Genomic DNA, 22,994 nt, shown 5'->3' with positions numbered 1-22,994 from the left:
TCTGTAAAGCTTTCAGACCTCCAAGTGTCTCATTTCATCATTGTGAATACTCGTTTTGCATTGCAGAGAATTTCAGACTGATTATCTTCTTTGTGATTGTAACATACTCTGGATGCATCAGTGGCTAAAGGAAAGAAATATAACTGTACGTGAAACTAAATGTGCCTATCCCAAATCACTGCAGTCACAGACGGTGACGGGTGTTAAGCAGGAGCTTCTGACCTGCGGTAAGCACTTCTGACAACTGACACTTATTTTCTAATGCATTTGCTATTGTGTTAAAATTATTGAACAGGCTTTTTTAGTTTTATTTTCTTGAAATAAATCACTTGTATGGAATGTGGTAAGAGTGATTTGTTTTTAAAGACTTGGTTTTATTCCTTGTCCAGTGTTGTTTGCTTTTTGGAAATAAGTTTTTGATTACAGATGTTAGTCCGTAGAAATTAAGGATGAGTGGTGATGCCTTTTCCTTCTAATACTTGTTTTAAGTGATTTTTACCTAAACTTCATGAGAGGAATCAGAAACTGTTATTATTTTTTCCCCAGTCTAGTTATCTGGCTTCTCATACACACAAATAATTCCAAGCCAAAGTCTGAAGTTAAAAAGGTCTTCATCTTATCACTGATTTTATTTTATGGTATTTTATATATTTTTTTAATTTTGTTGTTGTTTAGTTTCCAATGCAAATAAGTAAAATTGGGGTAGGGAGAGTCAGTGTAATAATTTTCTGGTCGGTTATGTGATTGATACATACAAGAAAAACTTGTGAGAAAGTAGCTTTATTTAAGAAGAAGGGGGAATACCACTACACTGGGTTGTTCTTAGAGCTTTCTCTTACTAGAGAAGGACTAGAATGCACACTGAACTACTCAGATTATTTTTTGACGGGTTCAGGAAATGCTTGGCAGTCTTCTGTGCCTAACGGTAGATCTGCCTCAAATAGCCTTTCAGGGTATGTCCTATGGCTTTAGGAAAGAAGGAAAAAAAACATTGTATTACCTATAAATTACAGTAGGCTTGCCAATAGTGTTTCAGAATAACTGAGATGTTTATAGAAGTGGCTTGCTTTTCTTTGTCAGACTTCTGCTAGAGAAGCGCATGGCATAAGCATCAGTTGTGCTCTGCCAGTGGAAGAGGATATCCTGAGAAGAGGAATATCGACTTCATAAGCATAGTATTATATATATGATTTTCAAATATTAGTGTTGAAAAATTTTAAAGAAATTAAAGAAATAAAATGCATAGGGATATTCTTCTTTCAGATTTATATTCATTCACGTGGATGTAGGATAGCAAATGACTTTGGGAATGTACTACATTAAAGGAATACTTTTTTTTTTTTTTTTGAAAAAGGATATAGTTTGAATTTCTGATGCATCAGATGTGGCTCTTTGCATATAAATTTTGCAAATTGTAGTTTACAGTGCGATTGAATCAATAATTGATATACAGTTAATGAATTTGTCTCGTTTTCTGAAGAATGCTTATAAAACATTTTTGGTATTAATTATGCTTTTATTTCTTGAATTTCTAGAGCCTCCTCTTGAGTTACCATCTTTCTATATGACTCCATCTCACCGCCAGGTTGTTTTTGAAGGAGATAGTCTACCCTTCCAATGTATGGCTTCGTATATTGATCAAGACATGCAAGTCTTGTGGTACCAAGACGGAAAGATAGTGGAAACTGATGAATCCCAGGGTATTTTTGTTGAAAAAAACATGATTCATAACTGCTCACTGATTGCAAGGTAAATCACTATGGAGAAAGAGTATTCTCCCACTTCCCATCTACCCCTCAGCCCCCCAGCAGTTTCTTGCTGGGTACGTAGAGAGAAACGTCCTTGCAGGGACATAGTAACAGTTAAATCAGGTAATTTAAGATATCATGTATGATATTTCTAAATATTTAGGAGGGAGCTCTAGAGATCGCGTAGCTGACACATGTGTATACACACACACACGGATTTAACATTGCATTTCATATAAGACAGCTTCGTGGTACGATGCACTTGTAATTTTACCATCCTAAGATGGCAAGAATGGGGTTTTTAAGTGAACTCATGAATTGTTCCCTCTTCCTTTGGACTACACCACAACTGGTAATATGGAAGTTCTCCATCAGATCTGTATCATTTATTCCACCTACAACAGATTTTTGATTTTTCACTGTCTACAAAGTGATTATATATTAAGTAATCGTATTAGTAAATAAGGGTGTTAACTTTTATCACAAGTTATGTATTTGGAATATTATTTTAGTTTGGCATTTCTGCAACAACTATTAAAAATTTGTTTTAAGAACAGTGGTAATAATTAATGGAATTGTCTTCTCATCTATTCTTTCAAAAGTCAAGGAACTTTTTCTAATGGCCGTTTTCTTTCTTCACTGCCTTGTCGTAATTGAGAGCTAGAAGAATAGAAAACATTTTTGTTAATCACAGTGCACTTATAAATAGCTGTGATCTTACAAGATTACTCACAGTTCTGTGTAACTGGTTGTTTCTTCCACTGTCTTTCTGTACTTGATTAATCCTTTTGGTAAAACTTATGGGAATCTTGTTGCAAGGCTGGGGTTTTTGTTTGTTTATTTTGTCTTCCCAGTGCACTGACAATCTCAAACATTCAGGCTGGCTCCACAGGAAACTGGGGTTGCCACGTACAAACCAGACGTGGGAATAATACGAGGACAGTAGACATTGTGGTATTAGAAAGCTCTGCGCAATACTGCCCTCCAGAGAGGGTTGTGAACAATAAAGGAGATTTCAGGTTGGTAACATCACTTTTTCTCAGAAAAAGTCTGTTTACTTCTGTTTTTAACTCAAACATTATTGCTTTAAAGGCACCTAAATTAAATGGATGTTCATTTGTAAGTGATAAATTTTTAGCTGTTCATGGTTAGCACGTGTTGAAAGAAATGCACACAACTGGAATACTTAACTTTTGAGCTTGTAAACTCACATCTTTGTAATAGATGGAAATTAAACTATGATATCATGATATATACAATTTAAATTATTAGAATAGATTAAAACTTTTAAAATGAGCTGTAAGTTAGAGTTAGAATGCATACTGGTGGATTGGGTTTTCCACCAGGTTGTCATTCTGGTTTTTAAAAACTTTTCCTGCTTTCATACGACAAAATAACTGTATAAGAAACAGTCTTGTGTTTTTTTTTTTTTCCCTGAATATTCAAGTGAATATTATAAATGTTGCTTCCTTTTTATGATTGTTGGGATTGTAGTGCTAGTTCTGATATTCCATTGTGTTGGATATTGCAGATTATGTTGTCTTTTTGTTCTTACCTCTTCACCTGTTTTCCCTTTTCTGATCTTTCTGCTGCTGGTCACTCTAACAACACGTTACTCCTGGAGGTGCCAGCTGTAACAGATAGCTTCTGTATAGATTCTCTGTATGTAAGGTAATTCCCTTTATAATACTCTCTGTTGTACCTCCCTACAGTAGCTCCTGCTGAGAATTAGTGTATGTCATAGCGCATATTTGCACTACAGGTTGTAGGGTTTCTTAATGTGATAACTGCTTTTCATTTATGTTCCTTTATGCTGCTTGGCTATGTTGATCTGTTTACATTAATAAACTTTCTTCCTTTCCCTGTGTACATTAGGGCTCTTTAAAGTTGTCTTTATGTAGAAATAATCTAAGACCATTAACATTTTAAGAAATTAAAAGCAAGTTAAAGCATGTTGCTGAGACGTAGTTTATGGGGGGAGAGAAGGCATGCTTTCAAGTACAAAAGGCCTTCCCCAGTTCTAGCAAAAATTCAGGTAAAGCCCCAGCTGAGAACATTTGGGTTGAGTTCATCTTCTTGTTCATCAGCTGGACATTTTTGAGGAGAAAGGTAGTGGCCATCTGGGTACTAGGGAACTGTTAGTAGGGAAGAAACATTAAGATCAACTTGCTGCACAAAGGCAATTTGGAATTACTGAAGAGTTTCACTTTCACGTTATAATGAATTATTTATGTAGGAAACAGTGTGAATATCTTCCTTTTACACTGTAGTGGTTCCTACTGCAGGGATGAGCGCTACATTAGCAAATGAGAACTTCCTGCTCAAGATAAAAGGTGAAGAAAGTCAAACAGATGCATGCTGTATTCATCAAAGAACATACACATCTATTTAAATCACTTACGCTTTTTTTATGATGCAAGCGTGAATTGTTCTTCTTTGATTTGCCATTAGAGGTGAAAACAGATGGTAAAGGCTTTTTTCAAAGTGTTTTCCATTAAATTAACCTGTGCAGTTCAATGACTGTTGAGTGTAATAGGATTTACCCCCTCTGGAATTCAGTGGAAAGAAATAAGGGAAAGAAATAAGATTTCAGGGAATGTTCAGCTTATCAAAAGCTTCACTGTGTCTGAGTTCACTATAACAGCCTTCCATTTGTAGTTTAGGTAGAGTAATAATAAAGAGTAATTTTTCACCTTTGAGACCATATGGAAATACGGCTTTGACTAGTGAGAAAATGGTTCTGAGCAGATGGCTGTAAATGATCCTAGGTGAATTTGATTTTATAGTTTTTTAGTTGGAACTGGCTAGTCATTTTAGCTGAAAAGCTGCTTCAGAATTGGCAGCTAGATTTTTATCCTTTCAAAGATGGGAGAGTGAAGTGTTGTGACGGAGAATGTTTGTCTTTAGTTGGTGCAGTAATGATGGTTTAGCATGAGTTCATAAGGATTAGCTAAAAGCTGTCTCCATCATGGGAATCGTTTTTGTTGTTTTTTAATATACGTATTCTTTTAAGTCTTAGCAGACATCCCAGAATACATTACAATCCATGAATGAATAGAAAATATAATTTGTATGTTAAAATATAACCTATTGCTTCTGCTTCGGTAAATCCTTCAAGTGTTGTTTGGCATAACTTTCTGCTGGTAGCTGATAGGCTGGTAGTTGATAGAATTGTCATAAATGTAAGAATTATCCTTTTGAAAACTGTTACAAGGTTAAATTAATCTTAAAAATGTAATTGTTATGTTGAATTTAGAAAATTATTAGATATAATAATAAAAAATATTCGACTGCTTGTAAGCTAATGAAATTACGGTATCAAAACCCATTGTTACTAAAAGTTATTGTTCAAAGAAATGTTTTCAAAACAGCATTAAAAATAAGCATGAAAGAAAGAATGCTTCTATAACCTCATGGTCTTGCTCTTTCTTTCTGAAATTTAAATTACAGTGTATAAATATAAATGAATCCTATTTTTCCCCACAGCTGTCTACTCATGTATATATGATAGATTTTGAGCACATAATTATAAACAGTGATGAAGTAAGAGTTAATACAGTCCAAATGTTCACTTCTGCTAGCATCGGTTAAAGTGTGGAAGACATTCAAGCTTAGGCTCCCAAGAAATGAAGAATGCAGCCAAAGTTACACAGCCTTTGTTCCATGATGAGAATTTCATATCGCTGTTCACCTTTTGAACCCTGCTTCAGGGAAGAGCAGAGTACCTCATCTCATGCACGTACTGGGGAGGGAAACAGTTCATGGCTGAGAACAGTTAAGATTAACATTCACTAAGGAAAAATGGGGAACTAGGGAAGCGTAGCTACAGCTGGAGTCAGTTCCCCTATCTGATTCACTGCTGGGCTACAGAGAAACTTACACCTGCACATGGAGTACTGGGACCAGGAGAGGGAAAAGGGCAAGGGACTTGAGTTCCCCAGAAGGTGCTTTTAGTGACTGTGTTTATTTCTATTGGTTTTGCATATGGGAAGTTATGGCAGGAAGCTTGGGAGTTTAAACTGGATATAAACAGTAGGCCATTTAAGTGGAAAGCTTTCTAAATCATTAGATACATAATGTATGAGCTTTATTAGCAAATTGTTTCTGTAAATGATTAAATTTGCTAGAAAAGTAGTAGCGGCTATATGACTGTCTGATGTTGCCAGTCTTCTTTTGAGAAGATTGTGGTAAAAGATGATAAAATGCTCTGTAGGGAGATGAATGAAAAGCCAATGTAGTAGGAATAAAGGAATCGTGACAAAAAGGAAAGAGATGCATAAAAAAATAAGGGAAGTATAGAGATGTACAAAGAGAAAAGAGACAAACCATCTTGTGATCATCTAATAATCTTTGTTGAATTAAGGAATTAGTGTTACACTGAAACTCATTCTTCCCATTTAACAGCTGCGGAAGTTCCAGAAGCTATATATAGCTTACCAATGATACTTGCTTAGAAATGCAATATTTAAATGTAATAATTAAAACTATTGCTGGAAAAAAAAAATGCTTTTTAGTTGAATCCTGCTGTTTCACTTTTTTCTTTTTTTTTTTTTTCCTAATGTTCTGAGTAGTGAGCAAAGGAATTGAACATGCCATTTTTCGATTAAAATATTTTCCTGATCGTCTTGGAGGTCATGTCATACAACATCTGGTAGGACCGCAGAGTTCAAGTTAGTATAACACCACGCGGCGCTCAGTCTGTAATGCGGCATATTCAGTCAAAACTGAGGCAGCCACACTTCAACTTAAAAGCCTTTGGAAAAATACAGCTTTTAGAGAATTGTGTGTAAAGAGACATAGATATACCTTTAAAAGTGCTGGCATTGATGTAGAAACCTAATCTTTAAAAAAAAAAAAAAAATTGTTTTTGTCAAGGAAATAGCATTTTGAAATTTCGATGTCAGTATTTCTGGAAACCTGAATCTTTGCTTCCTGGAAGTTGTGTTTTGGATGTATTCCCCAAAGTGTTCGTGGGCCTGCACGTCGTCCAGTATCTGTTAACTGATTCTTCAGTTGTCTTTTAGCTGCTTGTTTTCTGTTTACTTCATCCTCTGAAGGCTTTTTGTATCCATAAGAAGTAGGAGCTTAGAAATAACTCAACTTTTTAGTTGTTTTTCCCCAAATCCACACAGATTGGGCTGTTTTGATTTTCCCATGCAGGAATTTCAGTGATTTGGAAATATTTATCATGTATAGTATGTTGTACTCCCTTCCTCACTTCCCAGCAGATCTGTAACTTGCTCTGTCCACAATCAGTTGTTCAGACATGATCCAGCACCATTACTTCTGTTAGCTTACAAGGATGCACATAATGTTGCTCTAAGTTTGCAACTGGGATTGCAGCACTTAACAGAGGCTGCTGTGATTTTCATAAGAAAGGTTTTGTCCTTTCTGCTGGCTTTTCCTCTCTACAGGAGATATGATAAATAATTACAGAATCTATACCTAATCTTTGAAATTGTTTACATTGTATAAAATACCAGTACATAATTGCTGGCATTTTCAATCTCTGCTTTTTTTTTTTTCATCTTCTTTTTAGCACCCTCTATTGCCATTAATTCTGGTATAAGTTTTCCTTCCTGATATAGGTTGAATAATGACCCTTTTATTAATTTCTTGAAGTGGCCCTTGAGGCATGTGTACTAGGCTGAATGAAGCTATACTACAAGACCCAAATAATCACCTTTCTTCTCATCTAGTACTCAGATATTATGGTGATGGTCATATGAAGTCTCCATATCTTATCTCAATTATGTCACTGCAGTATGGCAAATTGATTGGTAATGCCAAGCTGTTAGAAATGCACAAAAATTTAAACCTGTATTTCGTCTTTTGGTTTATTGTAATTATATTGTCTAATCTTTTCCATTAGATTCCTTATTGACTTTTGATTTTTATGGTGATGCCATGACTCATGCATTTTAAGGATTCTGTCATTTTAAGCTATCATTTTGTGAGTTGCTTGTTTTGACCAAACCGAAGTAATCTCTGCCAAAATGCCTGCAATGCTTTTCTTCTGCTGCTGAAGGTGCTTGGAGTTGACTAGAAATTCACAGGAATTTGAGATAGAGAGGACTTTCAGGATACTGGAGATGGTTAATGTCTTGTATTATGTAAGACAATTTGATCATAAACCATTCCCTGGAATTGTTGTTTATCACAGAATACTGTGATACTAGAACTCAACTTCTATGTTTTGTTAATATTACTTACATTTTACTTCCCTGAAGTGGAACGTTTTTTAAGGTATTTACTCCAGTCTCCTTCAAATGCAGAAATTTGTATTTTTTCAAATTTAGGTAATTTGTTCTGCAAATATGTTAATTTAGATAATAGCAGTGATTAATTGGCCATTTACTGACATACAGTCCAGAGATATGAATTAAAAATAACTTTTTTTTTTTCCAGTTTTTGGATACAACTGCTCTGTGTAAAGATAATAGAAATTCTTAAGACTGAGAAGTGTGTTGGTTCTTCAGGCTCTTCAAAGAGCTTGCTTTGGCTTGACTTGATTATGGTACAGAAAGCCTGGGGTGATGGAATGAAGCTTTCTTTTGCTGTTGGTTTTAGTTGTACCTTATATGTTAGCTTGTGAGATTTGAGATATTTGGCTTTTTGTATTGTAGGTATATGTGGTTTTGCTTTCAATTTTAAGCATTAGTGTTCTGAATGTAAGCAATATTTTATTCATATCTTACTGGGGAGAGGGCAGGAAGCATGGCAGACTGGCTGGCATTTCTTGTCCTTTCCTTTCTCAGTGTTGCAGCTTAATTCAATTGTTGTTTCTTTATATTCTTATATCTCTTTTGAAACAGTTCTTAGGTTTTGAATGTGTATTGCAATTTAACTTTGTGTTTATTCTTACTCATTTTTATCTGTGTATATGAATCTATAGATATACAGTAAAATTACAGAAGAGAAAATGGAGAATATTCTGGTTTCCTTAATCTTAGTTCTCTGTCACTTTAGTTAAAGTAATCCCTTCCTATTTAATCAACATTTCCCTCTCATGTTAATTTCTATTTGGTATATGTTTGGTTGCAAAATCAGTCAGTGGTAGTACCACTACCACTGTTTCAGAATTGGTTTGTTTTCTGCAGTTTAGTGTTAATACGAATGAAGTCTCTGATGAAGTTAGTGATGCATGTGAACAGGACAAGTAGAAAATTTCAGCGCTTGCTACTGTTATTTTTAACAAGTATTTATATAGCTTTAATACAGTTTTTTTCATGAAATAGGTTTGTTTTCTTTTAGAAGAAAATCTGTAAACTGTTCCTAGCAATTGTATGGGCACCTTTTTCACTCCACCTGCAACCTTATGAAAGAATGAAGAAAAGCTTGCAGGCATTAGTACTCATTTTGTTAATAGTGCTCTCAAATACGAACAGCTTGAAAGGACTGAAGGCGAGCCAAGGTGGCCCTTTAAATAGTTTAGAGATGCTTAGTTTTGAGTGTCTCTTTATTTCATGTTGTAGTGCTTAATCCTTTTATTTACTTGTCATGTAAATTTGTCTTTTTTTTTTTTTTGGTTTTTGCTTCTGACTCCCCAGGTGGCCTAGAACATTGGCAGGCATCACAGCCTACCTGCTGTGTACACGTTATTCTGCTGGCAGTGGGATATATCCTGGCAACTCACAAGATGAGAGAAGAGCTTGGCGCAGATGTGACAGGGGAGGATACTGGGCAGAGGAGGACTATTCTAGGTGCCAATATGCAAACGATGTGACTCGAGTTCTTTATATGTTCAATCAGGTAATTTGTTTGTATCTATGAAATCAAATTCTTTAATGAAAACAAAAACTCAGAACCCTATTTTACCATTTCTTTTACATAGGTAAAACTGGTGGGTCTTGATTGAATTATGAAAAAAGAATGACTCTGAGTATGCAAGAACTCATAGGTTTATGTTAAGAGCTTGATCTATTTTGGATGCCCCAAGTTTGAGAGCATGAGGAAATTCTATTCCTTAGTGTGCTTGTGTAAAGCTTAGAGAGGCTGAATGGTACATGTCTTGAATATATTTGTCAGCTGGATGCCCTATTCTGCCGATGTTCTGTAAGGAAACAAGGCAGGTTCAATTTGTAACAGAACAGCTATTTTCATTATAATAATCATAGAGTGGGCAAATGCTGCTCAGCCTCTGTTGCAGTAAGCCTGTAATAGTTTTTTTGTGGTTAATGAGAGTTTACGAGTAAAAGTAGCAATTATTGCCTAGGCCTCTATAATCTGATTGTATTTACTAAAAAAAAAAAAAGTAGTGTAGCTTTGAAACAATATTTTTCTGCTCAAACTACTTACGAGGCTTATCTCTAGCTAATGCGTGCTTTTGGTACATCACTGTAAAACAGTGTATGTAAACCCTGTGTGTATAGGTACTAGAGAACATCAACACAGTGACTAGTGTCAGATCAGTAGCACCTGTGCAACAGAGGGGAATAGGGAGGTCTGAGAAATTTAGTTATTTGTAATACAACTATACCTCTTGAGTTGATGATATTGGTAGCACAGGCCATTGTCTGCTACCAATAGCTCTTGTCTGACCTCAGGGAGGGATTACCACATTTCATCAATTCACAACATTTCCTTGTGTGAGCTCATATTCCTTTAGAGAAAACTGTGCATCAGAAGCACCACACCCTCTATATAGGAGTTGAGATCTAAACCAGTATGTGTTTTCTGGATGTCTTTGACTTACATGTATGGTTGAGTGCTTCATGTCCAGAGGCTTGGACTAAATCTAGCCTGAAGTAAAAGCATTGAACTGCATGCATATTGTGTAGATTGGTAGCTGCTGACTTGCTCCCTCTGTATACTTAACAGCACCAACTTACTAGCATTTACCTTTCCTCTCTGGTTCCCTGGGGATCAGTGAACACTTGTGTAAGATGAATGGGAGGGAGAGAAAGGGAGAAAACTGCCTGTTGTGGCCCAGGTTGAACTTGGGTTGACATAACTGTGTGTAGCGCTCCCTTACATTCCTAGCACGGGAGGTGTATGCTGTGGCTGAGGGTTAAAGGGGGGGGAGTGCTCAATAAGTGGTTAATAGGTGAGAGGTGATGCCGGGGATCCATTATTGTCCCATTGTGGGACACAGTAAGGTCAAGTATTTGCTTATTAAAACCTTTGATGTATCTGGGTTGCATTTTTCCTCACTTGAGAATTCACGTTTTCCAGCAGGGCCTGTAACAGCCCGGCACTACTGACTACATGCTGCAGCGTCAATTTATGGCTGCAATTGCTCAGGAGCCTGGATGATTTCAACCTGTTGTAGCTGTTTTGTTAGCCAATGTTTTTCAGGTTGTAAAAGAACATTGCCAATTTTGTGTTAGGAAATTTAAAATGCATTTGATCCTTCTTAAAAATATGGGAACAGGTTGAAATAAAGCTTTCCATTTTTTTTCTTTAAAGAGAGGAGTGGCATGTTTTGATTTTTTGGGGGTTATTTTCTACTCATTAGAGCTTTCCTCTCTTTACGTGTAGTAGGTCTGGAAGTCTTTCTACCAGTATTCTGCACAGAAGTTTATTGTCTCTTTGAGACTAACATTAAATGTAATAATGATATTATAAGCATCATTAGAGTCTTTGTACACAAAGTAGTTGATGAGCTGTTTTGAACATTAGAACTCTGCCAAGTAATCTAAATAGAATAGAGGCGTACATTTTAAATGGCAGGAAACCTTTGTGGCATTATAAACATTTTTATTTTTATATAAATTTGTATATAAAGGTATAGTTCTTGGTGAAAAGAAATTAATGTTTAAAGTTCAAAAAAAACCCTCACAAAATATCTGAATTTGAAAGTTTACATTGTTCAGTGTCTGTTATGACATGGAACTCTGAGTCATTTAAATTGTGAATGGTGTTTTGGAAAAAAGAATCTTCCTTTAGTTGCATTGAATTCTATGTATGTGAGCTACGGCCTGCAGGGACTAACATATAGCCATGTTTACGTGGCAGATTGCAAATTCAGTAGGGCAGACTGTATGTCCAGACTCCAAATAATGGAAAGAAGAGAGGTCTCTACTTTAGATCATCGTGGATAGACAGCATCTGAATACAAGCAGATTACATTTTGCACAGCGTTCCACTGTCCTGTGTGAAATTTATCATTTTGGGGCCCTGCTACCTCAGGCTTGTTGGAGTTGTGTACTGTTTAGTGGTAAATAATTTTTTTAGCCTGTCCTTGTTTCAGGAATGAAGTGATCAGATTTGTTATACGGAGGATCTGCCTTGGGTTTGTTGTTTATGCGTGTTCAGTTCCAAACAGTTCCAGTAATTACAGAATCAAGAGTGAGTGCTACAGCAGTGGTGTGTTGGAATTTCTTTTGGCTTCTCTTACTATAAAATGCTGTATTTTTAGAAACTTTACATTACTCAGGCTCTCATGCAAAGCAAAATAAGCATTTAACAATAAAGTCTCTTTTGCTGTTCATGGTGCAACATCTACTTTCCAAGACAACTGGACAAAAAAGGTCTTGTGGCTGCAGATAATGTTGGTTCTTTGGCGTATTTTCAAATGTGGTGTTGCTATCAGATATACTGGTAGTTCTGGCTAGTTCAAACACTGTTTGAAGTCTCCCATGATCCCTGTGGGATTTGTTAGCCTCTTTGGCAAATGCTGTTTTTTTAATTGCTGAAGTGTTTCCTCTCTATAGTACTTAAAGCTTTCACTTTTCTCAAATGTTTTTCTTTATGTAGATGCCTCTCAACCTCACTAATGCAGTTGCAACAGCAAGACAGCTCTTGGCTTACACTGTTGAAGCAGCAAATTTTTCTGATAAGATGGATGTTATTTTTGTGGCTGAAATGATAGAGAAATTTGGAAGATTTGCGGAAAAATATAAAGAGGTAACTGGATAACTTGTCGTCGCTTTAAAGATAACCACAGTGTTGGTCCTAAAGTATTCTGAGCAGTGAAGCCTTTTCAACAGTAGATGCAGGCACTGAGTTAGTGGTTTATTAGATGCTATTCCGTGTTTTTGTTTGTTTAGTAGGTCCCTGAAGTTGCTGACCCATGGTCACAGACTTTGCATTGGCGCTGAGATCATCCAGCATTCACTGGACCTGTAATGTGAGTAACACCTCTGGTCAGCACTGGAGCAGGGAGATAGGTACAGTAAGTCTGTTTTTATTTAATATGGAGTGGGTCACACAGGTTTTCATTGGCATGTTCTTATCTAAAAAGATAAATAATGAAAGCCTCAGAGATCCTCTCAATAATGAATAAAACAAGACTTATCTTCTCCCCTTCCACCGTGGCAGGATGTCTTTATTCAGTATTGAGCTGTATCTCTAAGGTTTTCAGTATTCCTGTATCTTGCAGGATATAAGATAAAACATGAAAATAAAATCTTAGAGAACGCTCATTGTCGGGGAGAAAAATGTGAGTGGTTAAACAGTCCCACCAGTGGGCAGGAACTCTCTGTTTCACTGCTGAACAGAGGTTATGTTGATCTCACTGTACAGTGCATGTTGGGCAATTGTAGACCACAATGCCTTGGTTTTAAATTTGTACACAAAAAAGCATCCAAATTTCCCCCTCCACCCTCAGCAAACCATAAATGCCAGCTGTAAATTCTTTGCAGAACTCTTGGAGAATTTTCAGTCTACAACTTGTTTTTACCATCATAAGTTGGATTTTTTTTTGTGTATTTTGGAATTACGTAAGTTCATTAAATAGCCAGTTTTCTATCGAGCTGAAAGTAGAAACATGTTTTAGATTGCTGCCTTATTTGTTACATTATAAGGGTATTCTTTTCTCAGGTGTGATTTATTGTCTGTAAGGTGACACAATCTGACATTGTTTTGCCATTTTTGAAGGTAATAGTTGATGTGAAAATGTCCTAAGTTAAATTCATTGGCAATTTCAGACTTGCCTTTGATGTATTTTTATCTTAATTGGTTTGATTTGGAATCAACCTTGATGATATGTTAAAAAAGAGTGCAATTTCATTTAATACTTGTTATTAGTTAATAAAATTCTTGTTGGCCTTACTCTACAAAACTCTTAGCTATGAATGATACTGTATAGACTTACACCATCTCATTTTCAGTTCTTTAGTTTGCATTACGGTGGCTATTCTGAAATGCAAATGTTGTACATTATAAAATGCTTCATTTAATAGCTTTTTGATGTGAAAAGAAGAAAAATTGAAGATGTTCAGAAATTTCTTGGTAGATTGTCTTAGGTTAAAATGCAGTTTGAGAAACTTAGGCATACCTTGATAAAGTGAAAGAATAATGTTTAATGTATGGAACGTGAAATAACTTGAGCCCTGTGACTTTAGGATCTTAACACTGATATATTGTAACAACTCCATCTATTGATGTATTAAACGTGATAACACCTTTCAAGTAATAAGTAATAATAAGCATCTTACGTTAATATAATTTTGATTTGTTCTTGAAAATTTAACGAAAAGCGCTGTAGCCTATAAGTTTTGCTTGATGCTCTTTGTTAGCTGTGGAATGTTTACTGACTGTAGCTTCTGTCCCTAACTGTGTTCTCAACTTACTAATGATATTCCTTCAAAAAAAAAACAACTCCCCACAATCTGGATCAAAAGGAGATCACTTCCCAGCCCCACCACCCAGTCAGTTTAGGCACTGTGAATTACATTCATTCAGTTTGGTTAGAATTACGTGTGCCTTCACTTTTGGTGCAATATTTGCCACTTTCTTAAATGCGGTGAAAATCCAGTGTAGGCCAATATAGGTACTTGATAATTTTGGCACAGTTGTGGTCTAAGTGAAGGAATTCCCTTCATTGGTTTGTATTTCTGTTACGTAGAAGGCCAGGTAGGGAGTGTGAGCATACACTTTAACAGTGTAATTGGTGGTTTGAAGTCAACTCTGGTACCTTTCTGTATTTCTTGAATAGCCTGTGACCTAAAACAGTCCACACAGAACTGAAAGTAGGCAAGGAAGGAATCAAAGAAAAGGCAGACATAACAAAAGGAAGAGAGGCAGAAGGATTGTGTGCTAATTCTTCCTCTGTTACTCTTTTCTTGACATGCACACTGTACTATTGCTGATTCATAGCTATTTATTTTAGGTTTAAATTTGATTATAAATTGTTCTTTAGAATAACTTGAAAAGTAGAAGTTGGAGAATTACGCCTTTTTCTCTTACTGAAATACTTGTATTTCTCATGGTTTTGTTCTGTAGTTCTAATGCAGTTACACAAATTACTTTGGTACAGTATTCAGATGGGGGTAAATGTCTATGTATTTCAGTATGTCAACTTGACAGGCAGTGATTGAAATAAGGACAACCAATTCCTTTTTCTTATGTTGACAAGTAGCATTGTATTTTCTGGTAATGATCCTGCTTGATGCACGTTATCAAAGATATAAAATAACCTTATTTCTTTTCCCTGCTAGCTTGGTGACGTGATGGTGGATATAGCAAGTAACATTATGTTAGCTGATGAACGTGTTCTGTGGATGGCACAAAGGGAAGCAAAGGCTTGCACTAGAATTGTACAGTGTCTACAGAAAATTGCTATGTACCGGCTTGCAAATGGGGCTCAAGTTTATTCAACTGTAAGTACAAATTTCTTCAGAAGACATGTTGCTGGCTCGTAAGTTTCAATAGCTTTTTATTTTTCCTTGCTTAATAGCTTTTGGCATTATCTTAATCTCTTCTGTTTCTGTAGAAAGAGGAGAAATATTCTGAATTCCCTGCCAGATATACAGAAGCAGTTTTTGTTTTGTTTTTGTATACTGTTATGACAGAGAATCCCTTAAAGATTATTTGTTATTCTTCCTGTAGCGTGTAACATTTTTTATTCGATTTTTTTTTGTCTCAGTATTCTCCAAATATTGCTCTTGAGGCTTATGTAATAAAGGCTGCTGGTTTCACTGGGATGACGTGCACCGTATTTCAAAAAGTGGCTACATCAGACCGTACAGGACTCAGTGATTATGGGAGAAGAGATCCAGATGGAAATCTAGATAAGCAACTAAGCTTTAAATGCAATGTTTCAAATACGCTGTCAAGCCTGGCTTTAAAGGTTGTATACTCACTGTTTTCCCACTCTCTTTGTAATAATATCATAAATATGAATCACTTGGAAAGCAAGCTTACGTTATGAATTTCTGATGTTAAAGTAGCATTCTTATGTAATCCAGAATGACACTGACAAGGGATGATTAAAGTGACACAGGATAATATAGTTTGCTTATGGGATAATTTCTTAATGGACTTAGTTTTTAATGAGTAGGTGTGGTTTCCCTTATTAAAACATCTTAAGTGGAAAGATGCTCTCAGGCTGTTTGTAGGTATAGATAATAAATGCTCCCTAGTTCATAATAATTCTTATTTATTTTAATCTGTTTATTTCTAGAATACAATCGTGGAGGCTTCTATCCAGTTGCCAGCTTCCCTTTTCACCCAGAAGCAAAAAAGAGAAATCAGACCAGCAGATGAATCTGTCTACAAGCTTCAGCTTATTGCATTTCGCAATGGAAAGCTTTTTCCAGCAACAGGAAATTCAACAAATCTGGCTGATGATGGGAAACGTCGTACAGTTGTAACACCAGTTATTCTTACCAAGATAGGTTTGTTTTTTATTATTATACTTTTATGATCTTTAAAAATAAGAAGCTTTTCTTAACTCATTTCTGTCAAGTAGCATATTTAAATTTTTTTTTTTTTGCATTTGACATACTGAGAAATTCATGTGCAAATACATTTATTTTGTAACAGATGGTTTAAACCTAGCCAGTCACCACATTCCTATAAATGTGACACTGCGGCGCATTGCGCATGGAGCAGATGCTGTTGCAGCTCAGTGGGACTTTGATCTACTGAACGGACAAGGGGGCTGGAAGTCTGATGGCTGTCGCATTCTTCTGTCTGATGAAAATATTACTACCATTCAGTGCTACTCCCTCAGCAACTATGCAGTTTTAATGGTATGGCACTTAGAATTACATATTTCTGGAACTTAAAAGCACTGGAACCACAGTTCTGTTTTTTGTTTCTGCATTAAAGTAAGCATTCCCATGTCTGTTTTCACAGAAAACTAGACATAAGAAATGTTCAATTGTTACTTCTGTTAATACAGATTTTGATGTGAAATGAGATTTAAGTGGAAAACTGTCAAAGTGGAATTAATTGCGTAGTATGATGGAGAAAAAATAATTTTCATACGAAAAGAACTATGCTATAGGAAGCAATTCTAACGAACCATTTAATTAGATGTTTTTATGAACTTCAGTCTTAACAATGGCAGTTTAAAATAACAGCGTTGGAGAAAAATTGCATCTGTTAGATAAAATTTGTTAGCTTTGTCTGTTAATAGGAATGCTTCCCTTTTTTTTTTTTTTTTGCTATTATCTTTCATCAGGGTTAGCTATTCATTCACTAGTATTAGTGAACAGTATTAGCTAATCTGGTTCATTAATGGAAGAAATGAATTGAAAAGGTTAAAAAAAAAACCATCAAAACACTATATAAAATACTGTTTAAGAAACACCTAAAACTCTATATCTCAACATTAGTCTTCATGTAATGATGCCAATAAAATGGTTAACCAGTTGTAAAATATGATATACTGGGGGGGGGGAGGGAGGGAGGGAAAGAGGGAGGTGCCTTGTCATGCACTTTAGTTAGAAGTAGAATTTCTTCTTTGTTCCTGGAGTGCTTTGTTTCAGAAGCTTCCAGTTTACAGTGATTGATACCCTGCTTATCAGTCATCACTACATGTAAAATGATACCTTAAAAATGGTTGACCAGTAGGAAACAGGGTGGAAATCTTAAGAGCTTTAAGAATGCTGTTAACTTACTACGTGTAAATTTGGTGTGGGTTTTCTTTTGTTGTAATTAATGTGCTGTTTGAAATTTATATATGTATGTTTATGTAATCATACTCAGAAGAAAGAGCATTTCTTGATGATCAGTGCATGAGAAGTTGCAGTTTTTGTTGTTTTCCAACTCAGATTCATAATTCATCCTCTTAAGAGAATTGAATAATAGAATAACAAACAGCTAAATAGAAATAAGCAAAATTATGTTATGGCATCATGCCAAATCTTTTAAGATTTTTACCTCTGAAGGTACTGTTTTAAATGACTTCAAACCGTTATAATCCCTTAGCTCCCTTTTTAAATATTTTTAATATATAATTCTTCCCTTAACATATATGTTCTTTAGAATTGAATTCATCTGTATGTGTAGTATACATGTGAAGAGAGATTATACTTTAAATTGGTCACATTTCTGCCATCTGGAGGAAGAAAAATGAAGGGCATACTGCAGCTGTAAATGACTTTCTGTATTAACACATGGTACGATTACATCAATAACTATATTGTGAGGCATATAGAAAATTGTTGACTGCCAGAAGTTGGAAAGGAGGATGGGGCAGTTTTCTTGCTTTTCTACCAGTGGCTCTTTGAGTGAGCATTCCTGTTCCATACTCAACACTGGTATTCTTTAAATATTTAGCTACTTCCAAAAGTGTTAAGTTGAGACAGGAGAGGAGTCAGTAGGTGGAGGATGAGGGAGAATAACTCTCATCTATGTTTCTTATAATATGGTGCAAAACATCTGGCTAAGTAGCTGCTGAAGAAGGTTTTCATACTTCCTATGTGTTATTTAACTAAAAGTTAAAAATAAAGTTATGTTATTTTGAGTTCAGTTTTAGAAGCTTGGCTTTGAATTCAGCAGTTATCATTAACATAAAATAACATGAACAGAAGTGGCAACCAAGGATCTGAATGCAGTGTCCATTATTATGGCTACTGGCTAATAACCAGAGTGTTATTTCACTCTTTATTCTTTCTTCTGAACATATATACACTAACATAAAAGTTTCAATATAGTGGTCTGTCTGTATACATTTCAGAACATAATGTAAAGTCTTCTCTGATAAGGAATGCCATGACCAAGTGCCCAGTTTCCTATTCTAGTAATCTAGGAACATACAGCTATAAAACTTTGCATTTATTTGGAAATAATTTTAACCACTGCTTAATAATGACACAGGTAACCAGGAGGCTCAGCAGTTCTCCTACAGTTCTTGTTCTCCAGCACCCACCAACTGTGGGTGCCACTGCCTTTGCTTATGCTTGTAACAGCAGTGGGTAGTTAAGGATCTCCAGCTGGATTTTAAGTGGGCTGTGGGTAGTGTTCTGATCAGACTATGCTGCCTGCCTGAGGTGCAATATCTTATGACTGTTCCTAAAGTGTTTTCATCCAGGTGCTCAGGAAAACCAAATACATAAAAAATCAAACTGACAGTCTAACTAAATTAGTTTGAAATGAGGTTAGTGAGTTAGCAACAATAAATTTATTTTCTGATAAAACAGTAATTGAAGGAGTAGTGAAGATGTTGCTGATTCTAATTTTAAGCCTTGATTCAAGAGCTCTTTCCCTGACCATTAAACCAGATTACCCATTGTAACCTTAAAAACAGATTATATATCACTGATTTTTCTTAAAATAAATTGAAGCTTCCTTCTAATGTTTTACAGTTTTTTTGTGAATGCTGAATTTATTCTCCCTTCCATCAGCATGCGTCTGAACTTCACTCAAACTTCTAGAAGTTGTATAATTCTCACAGTATCTGAGAAAAGTTCCTGTATCTTGGCCCATCTGAAAGTAAAATATATATATTTTTTCCACTGAACTTAGTTTTATTTTGTGCTGGAAGGTACTGAAGTTTTTTTCATTACCATTATGGAAACAGAATCCTAGTAAATCATTTCAACATGAGTGGAAACTTACCTAACTGCATCCAAATCAAATGAGTATTTTTTGCTTTTCTTGTTCATAAGTGAAAATGTCACTCCTGAGATGTTATTTAAAATATTGTCATGCTTTAACAGTTTAAGATTCCATTCCATACTCATATTCCTTGAGGAATATTTTGACCAGTGGGTTCACCAAGCTTGAATGATGCTAAGGAGATGTTTAAATCTTGAGTTATCAGCTGTCTATTCAGTCAGACAGTACTCATGAAGTAACAGTCTGGTAGGAACCTCTGGATGTCAGTGGGTCCAATTACTGCTTAAAGCTGGATCAGCTTCGAAGTTGAATTATGTTGCTCCAGGTCATATTCAGTCAAGCTTTTTTTTTTTTTTTTTTTATTTGCAAGGATAGCAATTGTACAACCTCACTGGGCAGCCTGGGTCTAGTATTTGACTACTGTCATCAGAATTTGTTTTCTACATCTAATTAGAATTTTCCATGCTGCCAACAATGTCCATTGTTCCTCACAGTTTCACTGAACTCCAAGTAGTTTGACTCTGTTTTCTTTTTCCCAGTAGATGGTTCAATATAATAATGAGATTTATCATTATAATGATTAGTCCAGTGTAGGAGTAATGATTTATCTCATCTTCTTTCTCTTAGAGATGAACTAATCCAGCTTTCTCAGCCTTAAATATTGTGTGCTTCACCCTGTTAATCATCCCAGTGATCCTTTGTTAGACATGCATTATCCAGTGTGTCAGTGTCTGTCTTATACTGGGGAGTCTTAAACTGGATATACTTCTGCAGAGGTGGTCTTACAGCACTAAACAGAGGGGAGTAATTGCTTTCATTCACTTGCTTGCTATATTTTCACTAGTACGGTGAAGTGTGGGCTTGGGCTGTAGGGTGTGCTGCTGACTCGTGTTCAGATTCTGTCTTACCAGCACCCTTAGGTTCTTCTTTTGCTTTCTATTCAGTCCAACACCCAGTCTGTTCTTTAGCATGTGTGGCATTATTCTATCCAAGATGCAGAACTCTCACATATTCCTTTGTTGAAATTCATGGCATTTTATCAGCCCGTTCTGATGGCTTTTCAGTAACCATTTGAATATTGTCCAATCTACTGATCATTCTCCCCTCTTCATCATTATCTGCAAACTTGCTGAGGACACTTTCTGTTCCGTTCTGAGTTGTTGCAGATTTCAATCATCACTGAAACACATGATTGTTCTACGTGCTATACAAAGTTATGCACATTTTAAAAACAAGAAAGTTGTGTTCTGTCTAAGCTGATAATTTGTCTGTGTATTAAGACATACACGAAGTCTAAGTGTGTTATAAAACATAACTGCATTTGTAACGTTCAGCCAGAATAACGGGTATTGGTAGAAAGATAACCTTAAATAATGGGGGTAGGCTTCAGGGGTATAGTATTATATCTAGAAGGTTCCTGTTCCTTATATTGTCTCCTCTCCTATTCCCACCCGCAAAATAAGGAGATAAGATGGACTAACGTTACTTTTGGATTTGTTGCCAGGACTTGACAGGAGCTGAATTATATACACAGCCAGCTGATCTTTTGCATCCAGTAATTTATGCCACTGCCATGGTTTTGCTAATGTGCCTGATTATGATCATAGTCAGCTACATATACCATCACAGGTATGAATCAAAATCAATAGAGACTAAAAAAATTACTTTCAAAGTTCTTAGCATCCTTTTCTTTCTTATATGAACGTGATACAGTAATTTGCATTCATATTTTTTCCTGTAAAATTTGTTGATGCAGACTGACACTTAAGCAAGTAGCTATTTCATATGTTCTTTAGTATGATAATTTAACTCATAACCGTGTATCTCTTTAATTGTCATTTTTCCTTCGTGATGCAAGAAGAGACCACTCAAAAATGACAGTGAAATTTAACAAAATGTTTAGCTTTTGACGTTTCTGTTAATGTCAGTGAAAGCTTGAAGCCTAAAATTTCTTGAAACAGTTCTCAAATACTTGCATCCTGGTTAATAGGAGGGTGTTTTAAATTCTTGTAATGAAGATTAGAGATTTTATTTGAAGTCAAACAATCCTTAACATTAATTATATCTCATTTAACATAAATGTATCTTGCTGGTTTCTGAAAGACAATAATGCAGCTGAACTGTATTTTATTTGTTTTTCTTAACAGTGTGATCAGGATCAGTGTAAAAAGCTGGCACATGCTAGTTAACCTAAGTTTTCATATTTTCCTGACATGCGTGATGTTTATTGGAGGCATAACTCAGACCAGGAACGCAAGCATTTGCCAAGCAGTAAGTAAACACAACAGCACAAAAAATGTTACAGTTATTTCCAAAAAACAGTGTTAAAATACTGAATTTTAACTCTTCCATCATTTGGGAGGCAAAGCCAACTTACATACTTTTATGTAAGTATGAAGGTTTGCTATTTTTAGCTCTTATTTATTATAACTGAATATTTTGGAATTGTACTTAAGATCATTTGAAAATACTAGTTTTACCAGTTTAATACTATAGGGGTATTCATATATATATCCCCTTGCCTCCTACAGTGCAGTACAGGTATTTTCATCAGAATGTAACATTTTGATAAAGAACCAATTTTTTTCTATCTTAAAACTTCTCTTATTTTGACCCATGCATGGGGTTAGAACTGGGTCATTATTTGAAAACCAAAAAGTACTTCAGAAGTGCTCGGGATTTCTTTAGTCAGAAATGCTATCACAAAAATGTTTTTTACCTTGTAGCTTTATATATGAGACTCATTTGTTACAGAATTATTATAGAGAGCTGTAAGTGACATTTACAGACCACACAAAAAGTGATTTCTGCAAATGTAAAAGTATTTATTTTTTACTGCCTCAGTATAACTTAAAGGTAGTGACAAGTATTTAAAGTCAAAGACCTGTTCTTTCCATAAACAAACAGCTTTATTGGGACTCCTCTTTTATAATGATTTATTCTTCAGCGATTGACCCATCTATCATTCAGTTGCTGTGTTTAAATGTAATGCAGTTGCTTCTTGATGAAGCAACTGTATGAAAAGTCAGGTTTTATGCAAATTGCATGGTAAATGATTATCTTGTAACTTTGTAAAATGGGAATGTTTAGGGGTTTGTTTTTATTTTTCTCTCTTTTTTTTTTTAAGGTTGGGATAATTCTCCATTATTCTACTCTTGCAACAGTATTGTGGCTGGGAGTGACATCTCGTAATATTTACAAGCAAGTAACCAAAAAAGCAAAAAGATGTCAAGATCCTGATGAGCCGCCGCCTCCACCTAGACCAATGCTGAGGTGAGCTTCTTGTTTGTTTCTGCAACTCTGTGTACTAGGTCACCTTGCTCATATTCTGACCAGAAATTTTAACAGGTTGATATTGTTCTTTTGCAAGTGCTTTTCCTATAAAATTTTTCCTTTCAAGTTTACAGAGTTATTTCCAGATTTCTCGGCTCCTCGTTAATGAGGATGAAGTGCAGGATGGTTGGTCTCAGCATGTTACGGTTATGATGATGTATTTCTGATTTGTAAATTAAC

General features: G+C 35.5%; 1 protein-coding gene across 1 annotated transcript in view; it reads left to right on the top strand.

Annotated features, from left to right (window-relative positions):
• Positions 1–22,994, top strand: part of ADGRA3 (adhesion G protein-coupled receptor A3) — a 53,085-nt gene that overhangs the window by 25,597 nt on the left and 4,494 nt on the right. Inside the window, exons 6-17 of the mRNA XM_068680030.1 lie at positions 67–227; positions 1,536–1,749; positions 2,603–2,767; positions 9,299–9,500; positions 12,447–12,596; positions 15,131–15,292; positions 15,559–15,762; positions 16,096–16,309; positions 16,458–16,666; positions 20,986–21,110; positions 21,629–21,752; positions 22,609–22,754. Of these exons, the coding sequence (XP_068536131.1) occupies positions 67–227; positions 1,536–1,749; positions 2,603–2,767; positions 9,299–9,500; positions 12,447–12,596; positions 15,131–15,292; positions 15,559–15,762; positions 16,096–16,309; positions 16,458–16,666; positions 20,986–21,110; positions 21,629–21,752; positions 22,609–22,754 (2,076 nt within the window). The remainder of the gene's footprint in view (positions 1–66; positions 228–1,535; positions 1,750–2,602; positions 2,768–9,298; positions 9,501–12,446; positions 12,597–15,130; positions 15,293–15,558; positions 15,763–16,095; positions 16,310–16,457; positions 16,667–20,985; positions 21,111–21,628; positions 21,753–22,608; positions 22,755–22,994) is intronic.

The sequence above is a fragment of the Anas acuta genome, chromosome 4 (genome assembly GCF_963932015.1).
Source record: "Anas acuta chromosome 4, bAnaAcu1.1, whole genome shotgun sequence".
NCBI classification, from domain to species: Eukaryota; Metazoa; Chordata; class Aves; order Anseriformes; family Anatidae; genus Anas; species Anas acuta.
The sequence above is the reverse complement of the archived record's forward strand: the minus strand, read 5'-3'. Positions and strand labels throughout refer to the sequence as shown.